Below are 23,671 nucleotides of genomic sequence, written 5' to 3'. Positions count from 1 at the left end.
ACGCTTGTCTAAACAGGTGGCACTACCGTCTCCGGATACGGCCGCCCTCAAGGAGCCAGCTGATAGGAAGCTGGAAAATATCCTAAAAAGTATATACACACATACTGGTGTTATACTGAGACCAGCAATCGCCTCAGCCTGGATGTGCAGTGCTGGGGTGGCTTGGTCGGATTCCCTGACTGAAAATATTGATACCCTGGACAGGGACAATATATTATTGACTATAGAGCATTTAAAGGATGCATTTCTATATATGCGAGATGCACAGAGGGATATTTGCACTCTGGCATCAAGAGTAAGTGCGCTGTCCATTTCTGCCAGAAGAGGGTTATGGACGCGACAGTGGTCAGGTGATGCGGATTCCAAACGGCATATGGAAGTATTGCCGTATAAAGGGGAGGAGTTATTTGGGGTCGGTCTATCGGACCTGGTGGCCACGGCAACGGCTGGGAAATCCACCTTTTTACCCCAGGTCACCTCTCAGCAGAAAAAGACACTGTCTTTTCAGGCTCAATCCTTTCGTCCCCATAAGGGCAAGCGGGCAAAAGGCCACTCATATCTGCCCCGGGGCAGAGGAAGGGGAAAAAGACTGCAGCAGGCAGCCTCTTCCCAGGAACAGAAGCCCTCCCCCGCTTCTGCCAAGTCCTCAGCATGATGCTGGGGCCTTACAAGCGGACTCAGGTACGGTGGGGGGTCGTCTCAAGAATTTCAGCGCGCAGTGGGCTCACTCGCAAGTGGACCCCTGGATCCTGCAGGTAGTATCTCAGGGGTACAAATTGGAATTCGAGACGTCTCCCCCTCGCCGGTTCCTGAAGTCTGCTTTACCAACGTCTCCCTCCGACAGGGAGGCGGTATTGGAAGCCATTCACAAGCTGTATTCCCAGCAGGTGATAATCAAGGTACCCCTCCTACAACAGGGAAAGGGGTATTATTCCACGCTGTTTGTGGTACCGAAGCCGGACGGCTCGGTGAGATCTATTTTAAATCTGAAATCCTTGAACACTTACATACAAAGGTTCAAATTCAAGATGGAGTCACTCAGAGCAGTGATAGCGAACCTCGAAGAAGGGGACTATATGGTGTCTCTGGACATCAAGGATGCTTACCTCCATGTCCCAATTTGCCCTTCTCACCAAGGGTACCTCAGGTTTGTGGTACAGAACTGTCACCATCAGTTTCAGACGCTGCCGTTTGGATTGTCCACGGCACCCCGGGTCTTTACCAAGGTAATGGCCGAAATGATGATTCTTCTTCGAAGAAAAGGCGTCTTAATTATCCCTTACTTGGATGATCTCCTGATAAGGGCAAGGTCCAGGGAACAGTTAGAGGTCGGAGTAGCACTATCTCAAGTAGTGCTACGACAGCACGGGTGGATTCTAAATATTCCAAAATCGCAGCTGATTCCGACGACACGTCTGCTGTTCCTAGGGATGATTCTGGACACAGTCCAGAAAAAGGTGTTTCTCCCGGAGGAGAAAGCCAGGGAGTTATCAGAGCTAGTCAGGAACCTCCTAAAACCAGGCCAAGTGTCAGTGCATCAATGCACAAGGGTCCTGGGAAAAATGGTGGCTTCTTACGAAGCGATTCCATTCGGCAGATTCCACGCAAGAACTTTTCAGTGGGATCTGCTGGACAAATGGTCCGGATCGCATCTTCAGATGCATCAGCGGATAACCCTGTCTCCAAGGACAAGGGTGTCTCTCCTGTGGTGGTTGCAGAGTGCTCATCTTCTAGAGGGCCGCAGATTCGGCATTCAGGACTGGGTCCTGGTGACCACGGATGCCAGCCTGAGAGGCTGAGGAGCAGTCACACAGGGAAGAAATTTCCAGGGCTTGTGGTCAAGCCTGGAGACATCACTTCACATAAATATCCTGGAGCTAAGAGCCATCTACAATGCTCTGAGCCTAGCAAGACCTCTGCTTCAAGGTCAGCCGGTGCTGATCCAGTCGGACAACATCACGGCAGTCGCCCACGTAAACAGACAGGGCGGCACAAGAAGCAGGAGGGCAATGATAGAAGTTGCAAGGATTCTTCGCTGGGCAGAAAATCATGTGATAGCACTGTCAGCAGTGTTCATTCCGGGTGTGGACAACTGGGAAGCAGACTTCCTCAGCAGACACGACCTCCACCCGGGGGAGTGGGGACTTCACCCAGAAGTCTTCCACATGATTGTGAACCGTTGGGAAAAACCAAAGGTGGACATGATGGCGTCCCGCCTCAACAAAAAACTAGACTGATATTGCGCCAGGTCAAGGGACCCTCAGGCAATAGCTGTGGACGCTCTGGTAACACCATGGGTGTACCAGTCAGTGTATGTGTTCCCTCCTCTGCCTCTCATACCCAAGGTACTGAGGATCATAAGAAGGAGAGGAGTAAGGACTATACTCGTGGCTCCGGATTGGCCAAGAAGGACTTGGTACCCGGAACTTCAAGAGATGCTCACAGAGGACCCGTGGCCTCTACCTCTAAGAAAGGACCTGCTCCAGCAGGGACCCTGTCTCTTCCAAGACTTACCGCGGCTGCGTTTGACGGCATGGCGGTTGAACGCCGGATCCTGAAGGAAAAAGTCATTCCGGATGAAGTCATCCCTACCCTGATCAAAGCCAGGAAGGATGTAACCGTACAACATTATCACCGTATTTGGCGTAAATATGTTGCGTGGTGCGAGGCCAGGAAGGCCCCTACAGAGGAATTTCAACTGGGTCGATTCCTACATTTCCTGCAAACAGGACTGTCTATGGGCCTAAAATTGGGATCCATTAAGGTTCAGATTTCGACCCTGTCGATTTTCTTCCAGAAAGAACTGGCTTCAGTGCCTGAAGTTCAGACGTTTGTCAAGGGGGTACTGCATATACAACCTCCTTTTGTGCCTCCAGTGGCACCTTGGGATCTAAATGTAGTTTTGGGATTCCTAAAATCACATTGGTTTGAACCACTTTCCACTGTGGACTTAAAATATCTCACATGGAAGGTGGTAATGCTGTTAGCCCTGGCTTCAGCCAGGCGTGTCTCAGAATTGGCGGCTTTATCCTATAAAAGCCCTTACCTAATTTTTCATACGGACAGGGCAGAATTGAGGACTCGTCCTAAATTTCTCCCTAAGGTGGTTTCAGCATTTCACTTGAACCAGCCTATAGTGGTGCCTGCGGCTACTAGGGACTTGGAGGACTCCAAGTTGCTGGACGTAGTCAGGGCCCTGAAAATATATGTTTCCAGGACGGCTGGAGTAAGAAAATCTGACTCGCTATTTATCCTGTATGCACCCAACAAGCTGGGTGCTCCTGCTTCTAAGCAGACTATTGCTCGTTGGATTTGTAGTACAATTCAGCTTGCACATTCTGTGGCAGGCCTGCCACAGCCAAAATCTGTAAAAGCCCATTCCACAAGGAAAGTGGGCTCATCTTGGGCGGCTGCCCGAGGAGTCTCGGCTTTACAACTTTGCCGAGCAGCTACTTGGTCAGGGGCAAACACGTTTGCTAAATTCTACAAATTTGATACCCTGGCTGAGGAGGACCTTGAGTTCTCTCATTCGGTGCTGCAGAGTCATCCGCACTCTCCCGCCCGTTTGGGAGCTTTGGTATAATCCCCATGGTCCTTACGGAGTCCCCAGCATCCACTTAGGACGTTAGAGAAAATCGTTAGAGAAAATAAGAATTTACTTACCAATAATTCTATTTCTCGTAGTCCGTAGTGGATGCTGGGCGCCCATCCCAAGTGCGGATTGTCTGCAATACTTGTACATAGTTATTGTTACAAAAATCGGGTTATTATTGTTGTGAGCAATCTTTTCAGAGGCTCCTCTGTTATGCTGTTAACTGGGTTCAGATCACAGGTTGTACGGTGTGATTGGTGTGGCTGGTATGAGTCTTACCCGGGATTCAATATCCTTCCTTATTGTGTACGCTCGTCCGGGCACAGTATCCTAACTGAGGCTTGGAGGAGGGTCATAGGGGGAGGAGCCAGTGCACACCAGGTAGTCCTAAAGCTTTTACTTTTGTGCCCAGTCTCCTGCGGAGCCGCTATTCCCCATGGTCCTTACGGAGTCCCCAGCATCCACTACGGACTACGAGAAATAGAATTATCGGTAAGTAAATTCTTATATATATATATATATATATAATGTGTGTGTATATGTATCTCCTATATATTAGCCCAACTCTGTGATTCTGTGCCTGGCCGTAACGCTGGGCGGAGTCACAGGCACAGATCTAGGCAGGAACAGTCCCCTCCCTCTCTTCGCCCAGTCCCCTCCCCATTTCCGCCCAGTTCCCTGTCTCCCTTCTCCCCGTACACTCCCTGCCCCTGGTGACATCGCAGCTGCTGACTGTGAGCGGAACTCACACTACCCGCCTCACAGTCTTGCGGCTGCCGCTGAGTCAGGGGGACATCGCACTCGCCCCCCCCCACCCGCGGCAACCACCCGCATCTGCCCCCCCACCCGCTGCACTCCCGCCCTCTCCCCCTCCCGCGGCATCCACCCGTCACTTACTTTTATAAGACCCGGTGCGGTCGCGGGTGAAAAGGGGGCGTGGCTTCGCGGAAGGGGCGTGACACCCCTGCTCCTGCACCCCCACCCCTCCCCTACCTGTAGCACCCGCCCCTGCAACCGTTGCACCCTCAAACCCCCCCCCCCCCTCCAAATGCACCACACCGGCAAACCGCCCCCTCCCCCACCCGTGGCACCCCCCCACTCCACCACCATACCCACCTCTCCCCCCGCTACACCCCTGCATCCTCCACTCCACTCGCACCACCACCGCATCCTCTCCCTACCACCCTGACTCTCCCTATCCTTTACCCATCGCACAGCGTTTCTGCACATTCCCTTTCTCCCCCCCTACGCATCTCGTATCTTATCTCAACTGGACACCATTGCTGTATGCCCTCTATACTGCCCTGCGTTTCTGATTCTGTTATCTACCGCCCTGCGTATGTTCAAAGGCGTGCAGAGGTTAACGGGGCATAGCCCCTAACGACGGTGTGAAGAGCGCCCGTAGGGCGCGATGAATCACCTAGTGTGTGTGTGTGTGTGTGTGTATATGTATATATATATATATATATATATATATATATATATATATATATATATAGATATATATAGATATATATATATATATAGATATATATATATATATAGATATATAGATATATATAGATATATATATAGATATATAGATATAGAGATATAGAGAATGTTGGCAGTGTCTGCTAAGGGGACCATGGAAAGAGACCACCATTTAGGCACTAGTGGCATTCCAAAACTCACATATGCTATATCATCTACAGTACAATCATGTCACTGTTACACCATGGCAAAGTAAATTAAGTCAAAGATTAAAAGGAGTCCGTCAGTAAGAAATAAATCCTTGCACTATGTTTGTATACACAGTGATAAAACATAGTGGGCTGCTTTTAAAACAGTAAAGCATTTTTCTGTCCATTTCTGTCTTTGGGTGTATTGCTGTCTCTTCCTTTTACATTGTGTCTTCAATCAAGTTTACATACAGTCTATACCCATAGGACATGCTAAAAAAGCACTGTTACCAACCACTAGGGGGCAGTGGGAAGCAAGGGATATATGGCTGTGTGGAAATATGTTTATCTTCTGCTGTTGTCATTTACAGGGCTGGCTATCTGAAGTGGAAGGAAAAGTCCTACAGCGAAGTGAGAGGAGGCACAGCGCTGAAGCCAATCATTTAGTGGCACAAGGAAGAGAGAGGTGGCTATCTGAATTAAAGAGACATTTGGGGAGCATGAATATTAATGTCCATTATGATCTAAGGAAAAACACAAAACTGTAGGGGGAGGTGTGTGTGTGTGTGTGTGTGTGTGTGTGTGTGTGTGGTGTTACTGATTTTTAATTGCCCCCTCTGCACCAAGGTGGTGTAGAAATTACAGGAATCTGTAATTGCACCAGAAGCGTAGGCAGTGTATGGATTACAGGTGACTGGACTATACCCTCTTTACCAGAAGCGTAGACAGTGTAAGAATTTCTATCCCTGTACACATAGCCAGTTTAAAGGGAAGGGGGGAGCGCGCAGGAGAAGCTGTACCATGGGCCCCACTCTCTCACAGTGCCCCCCTACTGTAGCACACTGACATCACTAGCTCTCTCTCTATGCCGCAGCAGAAACAGGCTGCCAGACTGAGAGGGGGACAGTATGCAGTGCAGGCAGAGACTATGGGGTATATGCAATTGCGGTCGAATTCCGTAACCTCGAGGTTAACCGCTGACCGCAAAGTTCCCACCATTGAATATAATGGAGCGCCTATACGCTATGCGCCGCCTGACAGCTCAGACGCGCACAGCCAATCAGGAGAGTGCCACGACGTGGCGCTCCCTGATTGGCTGAAGAGACCCTCTTTGATAGCAGTCACAGGGGGTCCCAGCAGTCGGGGAAAGGGGTACCATGTGTAAACCCCCCCCCCCCCCGTATATTTACAAGAAGGACCGGATCAAAGAGCCCGAGGCTGGTTATGCTTAGGAGGGGGGACCCCACGCATTTTTTTCAGGATTTTTTAACCCATTCCCACCCTTTCCCACTGAAAAACATGCACTGATCTCTCAATATTATTTTAGTCCGTTAAAAAAATAATAATATTCTTTTAAAAAATATATTAAATAATACTTGTGGCTCCTAAATAAACAAACCAAGTTGATAATCCCTTCTAATATAAATAGATCTGCTATTAGCAATCAAAAAAACACAAAAAAAACCCATGTTTTAAAAAATTTTTATTAGATCACAACAGCAAAATGAGGCGGACTGAAATTGACGAAATGACTGTCGAAAAGCACTGTTGTCGAATCGACATTCTTCAATTGAATATACTTTTGTCGAAAAGCCGCATTTTGACCATTGCAGACACGTCCAATTTTGAAAATGTCGAATTGCAAAAAGTCGAATCGGAAACGGCAGGTTTTTTGACGAAAAGTACTGCATTGCATTGTCGAATCCAATTCGACAGGTTTTTTTGTCGAAAATGCCCCATTTTTCGAAATTTTTATGAATTCGACCGCAATTGCATATGGTCCTAAAGCTGCATACACACCGTGTGACTATATAGTCCATGTCACACTGAAATATAGTGCATATTGCACCATGTGTGTAAGCTTACAATGGCGATGCGCAGTCCCGCGGGATCTGCATCGCAAGAAAATATAGTGTGTGCAGGTGGGGCCGATACGGACTACATTCCTCCGGGCACAATATAGTCTGTATTGGCCAAAAGCCTGCATCACACCGTGTGTATGCAGTTAAAGGAGTATCAGATTTCATGGCCTACCAATGGAGATTCCCAGCACTGTAGTGACTCAGGGATCCCAGCATCCCCTTTTCTGTGTTGAAATCCCTTTCTTGTGAATTAAATAGTTCAACACAGGTGACGCCAATCGTATATTAAGAGGGAAGTCTAGCAGCAGAGCATTTTGTTCCTCCTGGAATGGATCTAGGTGTGGAGGTATGCTTATTCTAATACCCCTTTCAGACATACGACCTGGGAATTTCCTTGCTCAGACCCGGGATTTTCTGTTCGAGACCCCCTTCCACAATATTCCACAGACCCCGGAAATTCACGGTTTGGCCCCTTTCAGACAATAAGGCTGCTATATCCAGTTTTGAAGGCAGTGTCATCATTTTAATTGGACAGTTTGCAGGCGCACAATGAGGTCATGTGAAGGGGGGAGCCTATGGGGTATATTCAATAAGAGTCTGGTCCATTCCGACATGCAGTTGTCGGAATGGACCCGACAACCCCTATTCACTGGACGGCCAAATCAGACGGTCGGATTTGGCCGTACACAGATCCTGTGCTGCCGCTGCTGTCAGCGGCTGCTGATGCGCTGACAGCAGCGGTACAGATGGCGGCGGGCGTGAGTGGGACGGCAGCAGGGGGAGCAAGCTGCGGGGGACATGTCTGCGGCGGGGGGAGCAGAGATCGGCGGCGGGGGGAGGCGCTGCAGGGAGAGAGGTGCCTGGCCGGGGGGCGGCCAGGCACCTCTCTCCCTGCAATGCCTCCCCGCGTCGCCGCAGACATGTTCCCCCGCAGCCTGCTCCTCCCGCCGGCCGCCGATCTCTGCTCCCCCCGCAGCACTACTAGTCTCCTCATCTCAATTCGACTTTTTTTAAAGTTGGATTGAGATTGTCGGAAACGGGGCTAAAACCTGTCCGGTTTGGCTCCGCTTCCGACAATGCACGCTGATCGGCGGCTGAAGCCGCCGATCAGCGTGTATTCCGACAAGTTGGGTTTCCTGACTTGTCGGAATAAAAGGGGCACTAATGAATAGGTCGGAACCCCATCCGACCTAAAACTGTCGGAAGTTGCTGTCTTTCCGACAAGACGGCAGCTTCCGACAGTTAATGAATAAACCACTATATATAGACTGGGTGTGGTTCCCATAATGCATTGCCGGATTTATGGTTTACAAGCATTTGTGTAGCATGGAGAGGTGGATTTCTGTGATGGAGTTGCTGTTTTACACAGCAAATGATACTCCTGAAGATGCTTACCCTGTTCTTAATTGTGCAGAGTGAGCTGTCTTTTCACTGGTACACTTCTCTGCACAGCTCTGAGCTCTGTGTTCCTCTGATGTGTGGCATTTGTCCCTCTCCGGCTGCCGCTGATATCATCATCAGCAGGCATCAGACGGCCCTTCTTGGCCAATTAAAACAGTTTTACATGCGGCCAAAGAGCAAATTCCCGGGTCGTGTCATTCAGACTTAACCTGGGTCGACAACCCAAGAAGAAAGATGGGGTAAAAACACAGGTAAATTGCCGTATGTGCGACCCGAGAATACGTTCCCGGGTTGATGCATGTTGGTACAATATACACCCATTCCCCTGTGGCTCCCTTTTCTTAAATGGACCGGGGCCCAGCAAGGCTTAATCTGGCCCTGCCTGTATACCAGAAGTATAGGCAGTGTAGGAATTACAGGTGACTGGAGTATCCCCTCTACACCAGAAGTATAGACAGTGTAGGAATTACAGGTGACTGGAGTATCCCCTCTACACCAGAAGTATAGACAGTGTAGGAATTAAAGGTGACTGGAGTGTCCCCTCTACACCAGAAGTATAGACAGTGTAGGAATTACAGGTGACTGGAGTATCCCCTCTACACCAGAAGTATAGGCAGTGTAGGAATTACAGGTGACTGGAGTATCCCCTCTACACCAGAAGTATAGACAGTGTAGGAATTACAGGTGACTGGACTATCCCCTCTACACCAGAAGTATAGACAGTGTAGGAATTACAGGTGACTGGAGTATCCCCTCTACAACAGAAGTATAGGCAGTGTAGGAATTACAGGTGACAGGACTATCCCCTCTACACCAGAAGTATAGACAGTGTAGGAATTACAGGTGACAGGACTATCCCCTCTACACCAGAAGTATAGACAGTGTAGGAATTACAGGTGACAGGACTATCCCCTCTACACCAGAAGTATAGACAGTGTAGGAATTACAGGTGACAGGACTATCCCCTCTACACCAGAAGTATAGACAGTGTAGGAATTACAGGTGACAGGACTATCCCCTCTACACCAGAAGTATAGACAGTGTAGGAATTACAGGTGAGTGGAGTATCCCCTCTACACCAGAAGTATAGACAGTGTAGGAATTACAGGTGACTGGAGTATCCCCTCTACACCAGAAGTATAGGCAGTGTAGGAATTACAGGTGACTGGAGTATCCCCTCTACACCAGAAGTATAGACAGTGTAGGAATTACAGGTGACTGGAGTATCCCCTCTACACCAGAAGTATAGGCAGTGTAGGAATTACAGGTGACTGGAGTATCCCCTCTACACCAGAAGTATAGACAGTGTAGGAATTACAGGTGACTGGAGTATCCCCTCTACACCAGAAGTATAGACAGTGTAGGAATTACAGGTGACTGGAGTATCCCCTCTACACCAGAAGTATAGACAGTGTAGGAATTACAGGTGACTGGAGTATCCCCTCTACACCAGAAGTATAGACAGTGTAGGAATTACAGGTGACAGGAGTATCCCCTCTACACCAGAAGTATAGGCAGTGTAGGAATTACAGGTGACTGGAGTATCCCCTCTACACCAGAAGTATAGACAGTGTAGGAATTACAGGTGACTGGAGTATCCCCTCTACACCAGAAGTATAGACAGTGTAGGAATTACAGGTGACAGGACTGTCCCCTCTACACCAGAAGTATAGACAGTGTAGGAATTACAGGTGACAGGACTATCCCCTCTACACCAGAAGTATAGACAGTGTAGGAATTACAGGTGACTGGAGTATCCCCTCTACACCAGAAGTATAGACAGTGTAGGAATTACAGGTGACAGGACTATCCCCTCTACACCAGAAGTATAGACAGTGTAGGAATTACAGGTGACAGGACTATCCCCTCTACACCAGAAGTATAGACAGTGTAGGAATTATAGGTGACTGGAGTATCCCCTCTACACCAGAAGTATAGACAGTGTAGGAATTACAGGTGACTGAAGTATCCCCTCTACACCAGAAGTATAGACAGTGTAGGAATTAAAGGTGACTGGAGTGTCCCCTCTACACCAGAAGTATAGACAGTGTAGGAATTACAGGTGACTGGAGTGTCCCCTCTACACCAGAAGTATAGACAGTGTAGGAATTACAGGTGACTGGAGTATCCCCTCTACACCAGAAGTATAGACAGTGTAGGAATTACAGGTGACTGGAGTATCCCCTCTACACCAGAAGTATAGGCAGTGTAGGAATTACAGGTGACTGGAGTATCCCCTCTACACCAGAAGTATAGACAGTGTAGGAATTACAGGTGACAGGAGTATCCCCTCTACACCAGAAGTATAGACAGTGTAGGAATTACAGGTGACAGGACTATCCCCTCTACACCAGAAGCATAGACAGTGTAGGAATTACAGGTGACAGGACTGTCCCCTCTACACCAGAAGTATAGGCAGTGTAGGAATTACAGGTGACTGGAGTATCCCCTCTACACCAGAAGTATAGGCAGTGTAGGAATTACAGGTGACAGGAGTGTCCCCTCTACACCAGAAGTATAGACAGTGTAGGAATTATAGGTGACTGGAGTATCCCCTCTACACCAGAAGTATAGACAGTGTAGGAATTACAGGTGACTGAAGTATCCCCTCTACACCAGAAGTATAGACAGTGTAGGAATTAAAGGTGACTGGAGTGTCCCCTCTACACCAGAAGTATAGACAGTGTAGGAATTACAGGTGACTGGAGTGTCCCCTCTACACCAGAAGTATAGGCAGTGTAGGAATTACAGGTGACAGGAGTATCCCCTCTACACCAGAAGTATAGACAGTGTAGGAATTACAGGTGACTGGAGTATCCCCTCTACACCAGAAGTATAGACAGTGTAGGAATTACAGGTGACAGGACTGTCCCCTCTACACCAGAAGTATAGGCAGTGTAGGAATTACAGGTGACTGGAGTATCCCCTCTACACCAGAAGTATAGACAGTGTAGGAATTACAGGTGACTGGATTATCCCCTCTACACCAGAAGTATAGACAGTGTAGGAATTACAGGTGACTGGAGTGTCCCCTCTACACCAGAAGTATAGACAGTGTAGGAATTACAGGTGACAGGACTATCCCCTCTACACCAGAAGTATAGACAGTGTAGGAATTACAGGTGACTGGAGTATCCCCTCTACACCAGAAGTATAGACAGTGTAGGAATTACAGGTGACAGGACTGTCCCCTCTACACCAGAAGTATAGACAGTGTAGGAATTACAGGTGACAGGACTATCCCCTCTACACCAGAAGTATAGACAGTGTAGGAATTACAGGTGACTGGAGTATCCCCTCTACACCAGAAGTATAGACAGTGTAGGAATTACAGGTGACAGGACTATCCCCTCTACACCAGAAGTATAGACAGTGTAGGAATTACAGGTGACAGGAGTATCCCCTCTACACCAGAAGTATAGACAGTGTAGGAATTATAGGTGACTGGAGTATCCCCTCTACACCAGAAGTATAGACAGTGTAGGAATTACAGGTGACTGAAGTATCCCCTCTACACCAGAAGTATAGACAGTGTAGGAATTAAAGGTGACTGGAGTGTCCCCTCTACACCAGAAGTATAGACAGTGTAGGAATTACAGGTGACTGGAGTGTCCCCTCTACACCAGAAGTATAGACAGTGTAGGAATTACAGGTGACTGGAGTATCCCCTCTACACCAGAAGTATAGACAGTGTAGGAATTACAGGTGACTGGAGTATCCCCTCTACACCAGAAGTATAGGCAGTGTAGGAATTACAGGTGACTGGAGTATCCCCTCTACACCAGAAGTATAGACAGTGTAGGAATTACAGGTGACAGGACTGTCCCCTCTACACCAGAAGCATAGACAGTGTAGGAATTACAGGTGACAGGACTGTCCCCTCTACACCAGAAGTATAGGCAGTGTAGGAATTACAGGTGACTGGAGTATCCCCTCTACACCAGAAGTATAGGCAGTGTAGGAATTACAGGTGACTGGAGTGTCCCCTCTACACCAGAAGTATAGACAGTGTAGGAATTACAGGTGACTGGAGTGTCCCCTCTACACCAGAAGTATAGGCAGTGTAGGAATTACAGGTGACAGGAGTATCCCCTCTACACCAGAAGTATAGACAGTGTAGGAATTACAGGTGACTGGAGTATCCCCTCTACACCAGAAGTATAGACAGTGTAGGAATTACAGGTGACAGGACTGTCCCCTCTACACCAGAAGTATAGGCAGTGTAGGAATTACAGGTGACTGGAGTATCCCCTCTACACCAGAAGTATAGACAGAGACAGTGTAGAAATTACAGGTGACAGGACTGTCCCCTCTACACCAGAAGTATAGGCAGTGTAGGAATTACAGGTGACTGGAGTATCCCCTCTACACCAGAAGTATAGACAGTGTAGGAATTACAGGTGACTGGATTATCCCCTCTACACCAGAAGTATAGACAGTGTAGGAATTACAGGTGACTGGAGTGTCCCCTCTACACCAGAAGTATAGACAGTGTAGGAATTACAGGTGACTGGAGTGTCCCCTCTACACCAGAAGTATAGACAGTGTAGGAATTACAGGTGACAGGACTGTCCCCTCTACACCAGAAGTATAGGCAGTGTAGGAATTACAGGTGACTGGAGTATCCCCTCTACACCAGAAGTATAGACAGAGACAGTGTAGGAATTACAGGTGACAGGACTGTCCCCTCTACACCAGAAGTATAGGCAGTGTAGGAATTACAGGTGACTGGAGTATCCCCTCTACACCAGAAGTATAGACAGTGTAGGAATTACAGGTGACTGGATTATCCCCTCTACACCAGAAGTATAGACAGTGTAGGAATTACAGGTGACTGGAGTGTCCCCTCTACACCAGAAGTATAGACAGTGTAGGAATTACAGGTGACAGGACTATCCCCTCTACACCAGAAGTATAGACAGTGTAGGAATTACAGGTGACAGGACTATCCCCTCTACACCAGAAGTATAGACAGTGTAGGAATTACAGGTGACAGGAGTATCCCCTCTACACCAGAAGTATAGACAGTGTATGAATTACAGGTGACAGGACTGTCCCCTCTACACCAGAAGTATAGGCAGTGTAGGAATTACAGGTGACAGGACTGTCCCCTCTACACCAGAAGTATAGGCAGTGTAGGAATTACAGGTGACTGGAGTGTCCCCTCTACACCAGAAGTATAGACAGTGTAGGAATTACAGGTGAGTGGAGTATCCCCTCTACACCAGAAGTATAGACAGTGTAGGAATTACAGGTGACTGGAGTATCCCCTCTACACCAGAAGTATAGGCAGTGTAGGAATTACAGGTGACTGGAGTATCCCCTCTACACCAGAAGTATAGGCAGTGTAGGAATTACAGGTGACTGGAGTATCCCCTCTACACCAGAAGTATAGACAGTGTAGGAATTACAGGTGACAGGACTGTCCCCTCTACACCAGAAGCATAGACAGTGTAGGAATTACAGGTGACAGGACTGTCCCCTCTACACCAGAAGTATAGGCAGTGTAGGAATTACAGGTGACTGGAGTATCCCCTCTACACCAGAAGTATAGGCAGTGTAGGAATTACAGGTGACTGGAGTGTCCCCTCTACACCAGAAGTATAGACAGTGTAGGAATTACAGGTGACTGGAGTGTCCCCTCTACACCAGAAGTATAGGCAGTGTAGGAATTACAGGTGACAGGAGTATCCCCTCTACACCAGAAGTATAGACAGTGTAGGAATTACAGGTGACTGGAGTATCCCCTCTACACCAGAAGTATAGACAGTGTAGGAATTACAGGTGACAGGACTGTCCCCTCTACACCAGAAGTATAGGCAGTGTAGGAATTACAGGTGACTGGAGTATCCCCTCTACACCTGAAGTATAGACAGTGTAGGAATTACAGGTGACAGGACTGTCCCCTCTACACCAGAAGTATAGGCAGTGTAGGAATTACAGGTGACAGGACTATCCCCTCTACACCAGAAGTATAGACAGTGTAGGAATTACAGGTGACAGGAGTATCCCCTCTACACCAGAAGTATAGACAGTGTAGGAATTACAGGTGACAGGACTGTCCCCTCTACACCAGAAGTATAGGCAGTGTAGGAATTACAGGTGACAGGACTGTCCCCTCTACACCAGAAGTATAGGCAGTGTAGGAATTACAGGTGACTGGAGTGTCCCCTCTACACCAGAAGTATAGACAGTGTAGGAATTACAGGTGACAGGACTATCCCCTCTACACCAGAAGTATAGGCAGTGTAGGAATTACAGGTGACAGGACTGTCCCCTCTACACCAGAAGTATAGGCAGTGTAGGAATTACAGGTGACTGGAGTGTCCCCTCTACACCAGAAGTATAGACAGTGTAGGAATTACAGGTGACAGGACTATCCCCTCTACACCAGAAGTATAGGCAGTGTAGGAATTACAGGTGACAGGACTATCCCCTCTACACCAGAAGTATAGACAGTGTAGGAATTACAGGTGACTGGAGTATCCCCTCTACACCAGAAGTATAGACAGTGTAGGAATTACAGGTGACTGGAGTATCCCCTCTACACCAGAAGTATAGACAGTGTAGGAATTACAGGTGACTGGAGTATCCCCTCTACACCAGAAGTATAGACAGTGTAGGAATTAAAGGTGACTGGAGTGTCCCCTCTACACCAGAAGTATAGACAGTGTAGGAATTACAGGTGACTGGACTATCCCCTCTACACCAGAAGTATAGACAGTGTAGGAATTACAGGTGACTGGAGTATCCCCTCTACAACAGAAGTATAGGCAGTGTAGGAATTACAGGTGACAGGACTATCCCCTCTACACCAGAAGTATAGACAGTGTAGGAATTACAGGTGACAGGACTATCCCCTCTACACCAGAAGTATAGACAGTGTAGGAATTACAGGTGACAGGACTATCCCCTCTACACCAGAAGTATAGACAGTGTAGGAATTACAGGTGACAGGACTATCCCCTCTACACCAGAAGTATAGACAGTGTAGGAATTACAGGTGACAGGACTATCCCCTCTACACCAGAAGTATAGACAGTGTAGGAATTACAGGTGAGTGGAGTATCCCCTCTACACCAGAAGTATAGACAGTGTAGGAATTACAGGTGACTGGAGTATCCCCTCTACACCAGAAGTATAGGCAGTGTAGGAATTACAGGTGACTGGAGTATCCCCTCTACACCAGAAGTATAGACAGTGTAGGAATTACAGGTGACTGGAGTATCCCCTCTACACCAGAAGTATAGGCAGTGTAGGAATTACAGGTGACTGGAGTATCCCCTCTACACCAGAAGTATAGACAGTGTAGGAATTACAGGTGACTGGAGTATCCCCTCTACACCAGAAGTATAGACAGTGTAGGAATTACAGGTGACTGGAGTATCCCCTCTACACCAGAAGTATAGACAGTGTAGGAATTACAGGTGACTGGAGTATCCCCTCTACACCAGAAGTATAGACAGTGTAGGAATTACAGGTGACAGGAGTATCCCCTCTACACCAGAAGTATAGGCAGTGTAGGAATTACAGGTGACTGGAGTATCCCCTCTACACCAGAAGTATAGACAGTGTAGGAATTACAGGTGACTGGAGTATCCCCTCTACACCAGAAGTATAGACAGTGTAGGAATTACAGGTGACAGGACTGTCCCCTCTACACCAGAAGTATAGACAGTGTAGGAATTACAGGTGACAGGACTATCCCCTCTACACCAGAAGTATAGACAGTGTAGGAATTACAGGTGACTGGAGTATCCCCTCTACACCAGAAGTATAGACAGTGTAGGAATTACAGGTGACAGGACTATCCCCTCTACACCAGAAGTATAGACAGTGTAGGAATTACAGGTGACAGGACTTTCCCCTCTACACCAGAAGTATAGACAGTGTAGGAATTATAGGTGACTGGAGTATCCCCTCTACACCAGAAGTATAGACAGTGTAGGAATTACAGGTGACTGAAGTATCCCCTCTACACCAGAAGTATAGACAGTGTAGGAATTAAAGGTGACTGGAGTGTCCCCTCTACACCAGAAGTATAGACAGTGTAGGAATTACAGGTGACTGGAGTGTCCCCTCTACACCAGAAGTATAGACAGTGTAGGAATTACAGGTGACTGGAGTATCCCCTCTACACCAGAAGTATAGACAGTGTAGGAATTATAGGTGACTGGAGTATCCCCTCTACACCAGAAGTATAGACAGTGTAGGAATTACAGGTGACTGAAGTATCCCCTCTACACCAGAAGTATAGACAGTGTAGGAATTAAAGGTGACTGGAGTGTCCCCTCTACACCAGAAGTATAGACAGTGTAGGAATTACAGGTGACTGGAGTGTCCCCTCTACACCAGAAGTATAGGCAGTGTAGGAATTACAGGTGACAGGAGTATCCCCTCTACACCAGAAGTATAGACAGTGTAGGAATTACAGGTGACTGGAGTATCCCCTCTACACCAGAAGTATAGACAGTGTAGGAATTACAGGTGACTGAAGTATCCCCTCTACACCAGAAGTATAGACAGTGTAGGAATTAAAGGTGACTGGAGTGTCCCCTCTACACCAGAAGTATAGACAGTGTAGGAATTACAGGTGACTGGAGTGTCCCCTCTACACCAGAAGTATAGACAGTGTAGGAATTACAGGTGACTGGAGTATCCCCTCTACACCAGAAGTATAGACAGTGTAGGAATTACAGGTGACTGGAGTATCCCCTCTACACCAGAAGTATAGGCAGTGTAGGAATTACAGGTGACTGGAGTATCCCCTCTACACCAGAAGTATAGACAGTGTAGGAATTACAGGTGACAGGACTGTCCCCTCTACACCAGAAGCATAGACAGTGTAGGAATTACAGGTGACAGGACTGTCCCCTCTACACCAGAAGTATAGGCAGTGTAGGAATTACAGGTGACTGGAGTATCCCCTCTACACCAGAAGTATAGGCAGTGTAGGAATTACAGGTGACTGGAGTGTCCCCTCTACACCAGAAGTATAGACAGTGTAGGAATTACAGGTGACTGGAGTGTCCCCTCTACACCAGAAGTATAGGCAGTGTAGGAATTACAGGTGACAGGAGTATCCCCTCTACACCAGAAGTATAGACAGTGTAGGAATTACAGGTGACTGGAGTATCCCCTCTACACCAGAAGTATAGACAGTGTAGGAATTACAGGTGACAGGACTGTCCCCTCTACACCAGAAGTATAGGCAGTGTAGGAATTACAGGTGACTGGAGTATCCCCTCTACACCAGAAGTATAGACAGAGACAGTGTAGAAATTACAGGTGACAGGACTGTCCCCTCTACACCAGAAGTATAGGCAGTGTAGGAATTACAGGTGACTGGAGTATCCCCTCTACACCAGAAGTATAGACAGTGTAGGAATTACAGGTGACTGGATTATCCCCTCTACACCAGAAGTATAGACAGTGTAGGAATTACAGGTGACTGGAGTGTCCCCTCTACACCAGAAGTATAGACAGTGTAGGAATTACAGGTGACTGGAGTGTCCCCTCTACACCAGAAGTATAGACAGTGTAGGAATTACAGGTGACAGGACTGTCCCCTCTACACCAGAAGTATAGGCAGTGTAGGAATTACAGGTGACTGGAGTATCCCCTCTACACCAGAAGTATAGACAGAGACAGTGTAGGAATTACAGGTGACAGGACTGTCCCCTCTACACCAGAAGTATAGGCAGTGTAGGAATTACAGGTGACTGGAGTATCCCCTCTACACCAGAAGTATAGACAGTGTAGGAATTACAGGTGACTGGATTATCCCCTCTACACCAGAAGTATAGACAGTGTAGGAATTACAGGTGACTGGAGTGTCCCCTCTACACCAGAAGTATAGACAGTGTAGGAATTACAGGTGACAGGACTATCCCCTCTACACCAGAAGTATAGACAGTGTAGGAATTACAGGTGACAGGACTATCCCCTCTACACCAGAAGTATAGACAGTGTAGGAATTACAGGTGACAGGAGTATCCCCTCTACACCAGAAGTATAGACAGTGTATGAATTACAGGTGACAGGACTGTCCCCTCTACACCAGAAGTATAGGCAGTGTAGGAATTACAGGTGACAGGACTGTCCCCTCTACACCAGAAGTATAGGCAGTGTAGGAATTACAGGTGACTGGAGTGTCCCCTCTACACCAGAAGTATAGACAGTGTAGGAATTACAGGTGACTGGAGTATCCCCTCTACACCAGAAGTATAGACAGTGTAGGAATTAAAGGTGACTGGAGTGTCCCCTCTACACCAGAAGTATAGACAGTGTAGGAATTACAGGTGACTGGAGTATCCCCTCTACACCAGAAGTATAGGCAGTGTAGGAATTACAGGTGACTGGAGTATCCCCTCTACACCAGAAGTATAGACAGTGTAGGAATTACAGGTGACTGGACTATCCCCTCTACACCAGAAGTATAGACAGTGTAGGAATTACAGGTGACTGGAGTATCCCCTCTACAACAGAAGTATAGGCAGTGTAGGAATTACAGGTGACAGGACTATCCCCTCTACACCAGAAGTATAGACAGTGTAGGAATTACAGGTGACAGGACTATCCCCTCTACACCAGAAGTATAGACAGTGTAGGAATTACAGGTGACAGGACTATCCCCTCTACACCAGAAGTATAGACAGTGTAGGAATTACAGGTGACAGGACTATCCCCTCTACACCAGAAGTATAGACAGTGTAGGAATTACAGGTGACAGGACTATCCCCTCTACACCAGAAGTATAGACAGTGTAGGAATTACAGGTGAGTGGAGTATCCCCTCTACACCAGAAGTATAGACAGTGTAGGAATTACAGGTGACTGGAGTATCCCCTCTACACCAGAAGTATAGGCAGTGTAGGAATTACAGGTGACTGGAGTATCCCCTCTACACCAGAAGTATAGGCAGTGTAGGAATTACAGGTGACTGGAGTATCCCCTCTACACCAGAAGTATAGACAGTGTAGGAATTACAGGTGACAGGACTGTCCCCTCTACACCAGAAGCATAGACAGTGTAGGAATTACAGGTGACAGGACTGTCCCCTCTACACCAGAAGTATAGGCAGTGTAGGAATTACAGGTGACTGGAGTATCCCCTCTACACCAGAAGTATAGGCAGTGTAGGAATTACAGGTGACTGGAGTGTCCCCTCTACACCAGAAGTATAGACAGTGTAGGAATTACAGGTGACTGGAGTGTCCCCTCTACACCAGAAGTATAGGCAGTGTAGGAATTACAGGTGACAGGAGTATCCCCTCTACACCAGAAGTATAGACAGTGTAGGAATTACAGGTGACTGGAGTATCCCCTCTACACCAGAAGTATAGACAGTGTAGGAATTACAGGTGACAGGACTGTCCCCTCTACACCAGAAGTATAGGCAGTGTAGGAATTACAGGTGACTGGAGTATCCCCTCTACACCTGAAGTATAGACAGTGTAGGAATTACAGGTGACAGGACTGTCCCCTCTACACCAGAAGTATAGGCAGTGTAGGAATTACAGGTGACAGGACTATCCCCTCTACACCAGAAGTATAGACAGTGTAGGAATTACAGGTGACAGGAGTATCCCCTCTACACCAGAAGTATAGACAGTGTAGGAATTACAGGTGACAGGACTGTCCCCTCTACACCAGAAGTATAGGCAGTGTAGGAATTACAGGTGACAGGACTGTCCCCTCTACACCAGAAGTATAGGCAGTGTAGGAATTACAGGTGACTGGAGTGTCCCCTCTACACCAGAAGTATAGACAGTGTAGGAATTACAGGTGACAGGACTATCCCCTCTACACCAGAAGTATAGGCAGTGTAGGAATTACAGGTGACAGGACTGTCCCCTCTACACCAGAAGTATAGGCAGTGTAGGAATTACAGGTGACTGGAGTGTCCCCTCTACACCAGAAGTATAGACAGTGTAGGAATTACAGGTGACAGGACTATCCCCTCTACACCAGAAGTATAGGCAGTGTAGGAATTATAGGTGACAGGACTGTCCCCTCTACACCAGAAGTATAGGCAGTGTAGGAATTACAGGTGACTGGAGTATCCCCTCTACACCAGAAGTATAGACAGTGTAGGAATTACAGGTGACAGGACTATCCCCTCTACACCAGAAGTATAGGCAGTGTAGGAATTACAGGTGACTGGAGTGTCCCCTCTACACCAGAAGTATAGACAGTGTAGGAATTACAGGTGACTGGAGTATCCCCTCTACACCAGAAGTATAGGCAGTGTAGGAATTACAGGTGACAGGACTGTCCCCTCTACACCAGAAGTATAGGCAGTGTAGGAATTACAGGTGACAGGACTGTCCCCTCTACACCAGAAGTATAGACAGTGTAGGAATTACAGGTGACAGGACTATCCCCTCTACACCAGAAGTATAGACAGTGTAGGAATTACAGGTGACAGGAGTATCCCCTCTACACCAGAAGTATAGACAGTGTAGGAATTACAGGTGACAGGACTATCCCCTCTACACCAGAAGTATAGACAGTGTAGGAATTACAGGTGACTGGAGTATCCCCTCTACACCAGAAGTATAGACAGTGTAGGAATTACAGGTGACTGGAGTATCCCCTCTACACCAGAAGTATAGACAGTGTAGGAATTACAGGTGACTGGAGTGTCCCCTCTACACCAGAAGTATAGACAGTGTAGGAATTACAGGTGACTGGAGTATCCCCTCTACACCAGAAGTATAGGCAGTGTAGGAATTACAGGTGACAGGACTGTCCCCTCTACACCAGAAGTATAGGCAGTGTAGGAATTACAGGTGACTGGAGTGTCCCCTCTACACCAGAAGTATAGACAGTGTAGGAATTACAGGTGACAGGACTGTCCCCTCTACACCAGAAGTATAGACAGTGTAGGAATTACAGGTGACAGGACTATCCCCTCTACACCAGAAGTATAGGCAGTGTAGGAATTACAGGTGACTGGAGTGTCCCCTCTACACCAGAAGTATAGACAGTGTAGGAATTACAGGTGACAGGACTGTCCCCTCTACACCAGAAGTATAGACAGTGTAGGAATTACAGGTGACAGGACTATCCCCTCTACACCAGAAGTATAGGCAGTGTAGGAATGACAAGTGACTGGAGTATCCCCTCTACACCAGAAGTATAGACAGTGTAGGAATGACAAGTGACTGGAGTATCCCCTCTACACCAGAAGTATAGACAGTGTAGGAATTACAGGTGACTGGAGTATCCCCTCTACACCAGAAGTATAGACAGTGTAGGAATTACAGGTGACAGGACTGTCCCCTCTACACCAGAAGTATAGGCAGTGTAGGAAATACAGGTGACTGGAGTATCCCCTCTACACCAGAAGTATAGACAGTGTAGGAATTACAGGTGACTGGAGTATCCCCTCTACACCAGAAGTATAGGCAGTGTAGGACTGATAAGTGACTGGAATCTTTCATACTAGATCAGGGATATTTAACATGTGGCCCTATTGTGAAACTACACATTGTGAATGTTGACATAATATACCACACTTATGTAGGCTATAGGTGCAGTGCAAACACTTTAAAGATAAATACTATATGTAATTCTTAGGGAAGTTGGTGGAAGTCAGGATTGTGCAATACTTTGTAGCTTATTTGCAGTGCCATGGCAATGTGCTGGGCTAAAAAGATGCAGAATGCTCCAGCTGTCTTTTCCTATGAGACTGTTGCGTTGCCTGTCCTGCTGCCATAGATTGCAACGACTAATTCTAAATGCTGGTTATTTTTTCAAGGCCATTTCTTTTACTTTGCTACAAACACAGCGTAAAAAGGGCCCCAAAACAATAGTATACAGTATTTTTGATTCACATTACTGGTCCTTTTAACTTTGCTGTGTTTGCCATCAGTCCTGAAGGAAGCTACACAGAAGATGCCAACCAGGAGGGCAGGATCCAGCCTCAGACTAATGTTCACTTGGAGTTTGATGATGAATTTGATGATGATGACCCACTCCCGGCCATAGGACATTGCAAGGCCATCTATCCATTCGACGGTATGTACGCTACTCTCTATAGACAACGAGTGATCACATACTAATCTACATTTGAGAAAGGAACTTCACTTGGCCACAAGAGGGCACTCTGGGCTTAGTGATAAAAAAAATAAGCTTTTGCATTTGTTTTTTTGTGTTTTCTTTCTTGTGGTCCAATGGCATTTGTGGGTTTCTCATATGCTCAGATTTGATATGCAAATGATTAAAACCAGTTTTGTCTACACAAACTAGGGACATCCGTCAATGATTGAATGAAGACCCATTGTCAGGGCTACATGTTAGTTGGGCTGATGGTTATAGATATACAATTGCACCATGGAGGCACTTTTCATTGCAGAACCATTTAATGTGTTCAATGGATAGGTCCCATTTCTATTCTCTGTGCAAGGACGTCAACACTTTCCTTCCCAACCTAGCTTAAAGTTCTGCCGTTCAACAGTGTTTGGTTTCTCCTGTCTAGGCAATAATGAAGGCACCCTGGCTATGAAAGAAGGTGATGTCATGTACGTCATTGAGGAAGACAAAGGGGATGGCTGGACAAGAGCAAGACGGCAGAATGGAGAGGAAGGCTACGTCCCTACGTCTTACATAGATCTTACTCTAGAGAAAAACAGTAAAGGTGCAGTAACCTATATCTAAGCTACACAAGTATACCTGGGATTGGTCACAGCAAGATGGAGGAAATGTCTTGCTGAACGGGATATAAACTTGAAGGAGAATGGGATTTCCTTGGGGTGCATGGCGGATATATTGTTCACTGTGTGAGCACAGTGAGAGCAAAACTGGCGGAGAGGATACATTACCGTTTGCCTTAACGAGATCTGTTCTGTTAGGATTTTAAACTGTACATTCATTCATTATTTTCTAAGAATGTTTTCTATTTCTTTTATCGTATTGCCTCAGCTGTAAGTTAGGAAGCTAGCGGTTTTATCCAGCCTGTAACATACAATCACTAAGGCAGCTTTTGTCTTGTATAGCTATATATGGACACTTCTGTATTTTCTCACCCCTTCAAGAAACTCGCATTTTAACTTGGTTTTAATAAAAAGGCATGCTCCTGGGTCAGAGTATCAAGAAACAGTGCGACTAGCTTTTATTTTATCTTAAAAATGAAAATTTCAACCACTTAAAC

The 23,671-nt window shown here is 47.0% G+C and overlaps 1 protein-coding gene across 3 annotated transcripts in view; it reads left to right on the top strand.

Annotated features, from left to right (window-relative positions):
- Positions 1–23,671, top strand: part of FNBP1L (formin binding protein 1 like) — a 261,673-nt gene that overhangs the window by 226,587 nt on the left and 11,415 nt on the right. For 2 of the 3 annotated variants that reach the window (XM_063939866.1, XM_063939868.1), the window contains 3 exons: positions 5,625–5,719; positions 22,394–22,539; positions 23,000–23,617. In XM_063939866.1, coding sequence (XP_063795936.1) covers positions 5,625–5,719; positions 22,394–22,539; positions 23,000–23,178 — 420 coding nt within the window. In that variant the 3' untranslated portion in view covers positions 23,179–23,617. Of the gene's footprint in view, positions 1–5,624; positions 5,720–22,393; positions 22,540–22,999; positions 23,618–23,671 lie in introns of those variants that run through there. The other variant, XM_063939867.1, reaches the window with a different exon arrangement.

The sequence above is a fragment of the Pseudophryne corroboree genome, chromosome 9 (assembly GCF_028390025.1).
Source record: "Pseudophryne corroboree isolate aPseCor3 chromosome 9, aPseCor3.hap2, whole genome shotgun sequence".
Lineage (NCBI taxonomy): Eukaryota > Metazoa > Chordata > Amphibia > Anura > Myobatrachidae > Pseudophryne > Pseudophryne corroboree.
The sequence above is the reverse complement of the archived record's forward strand: the minus strand, read 5'-3'. Positions and strand labels throughout refer to the sequence as shown.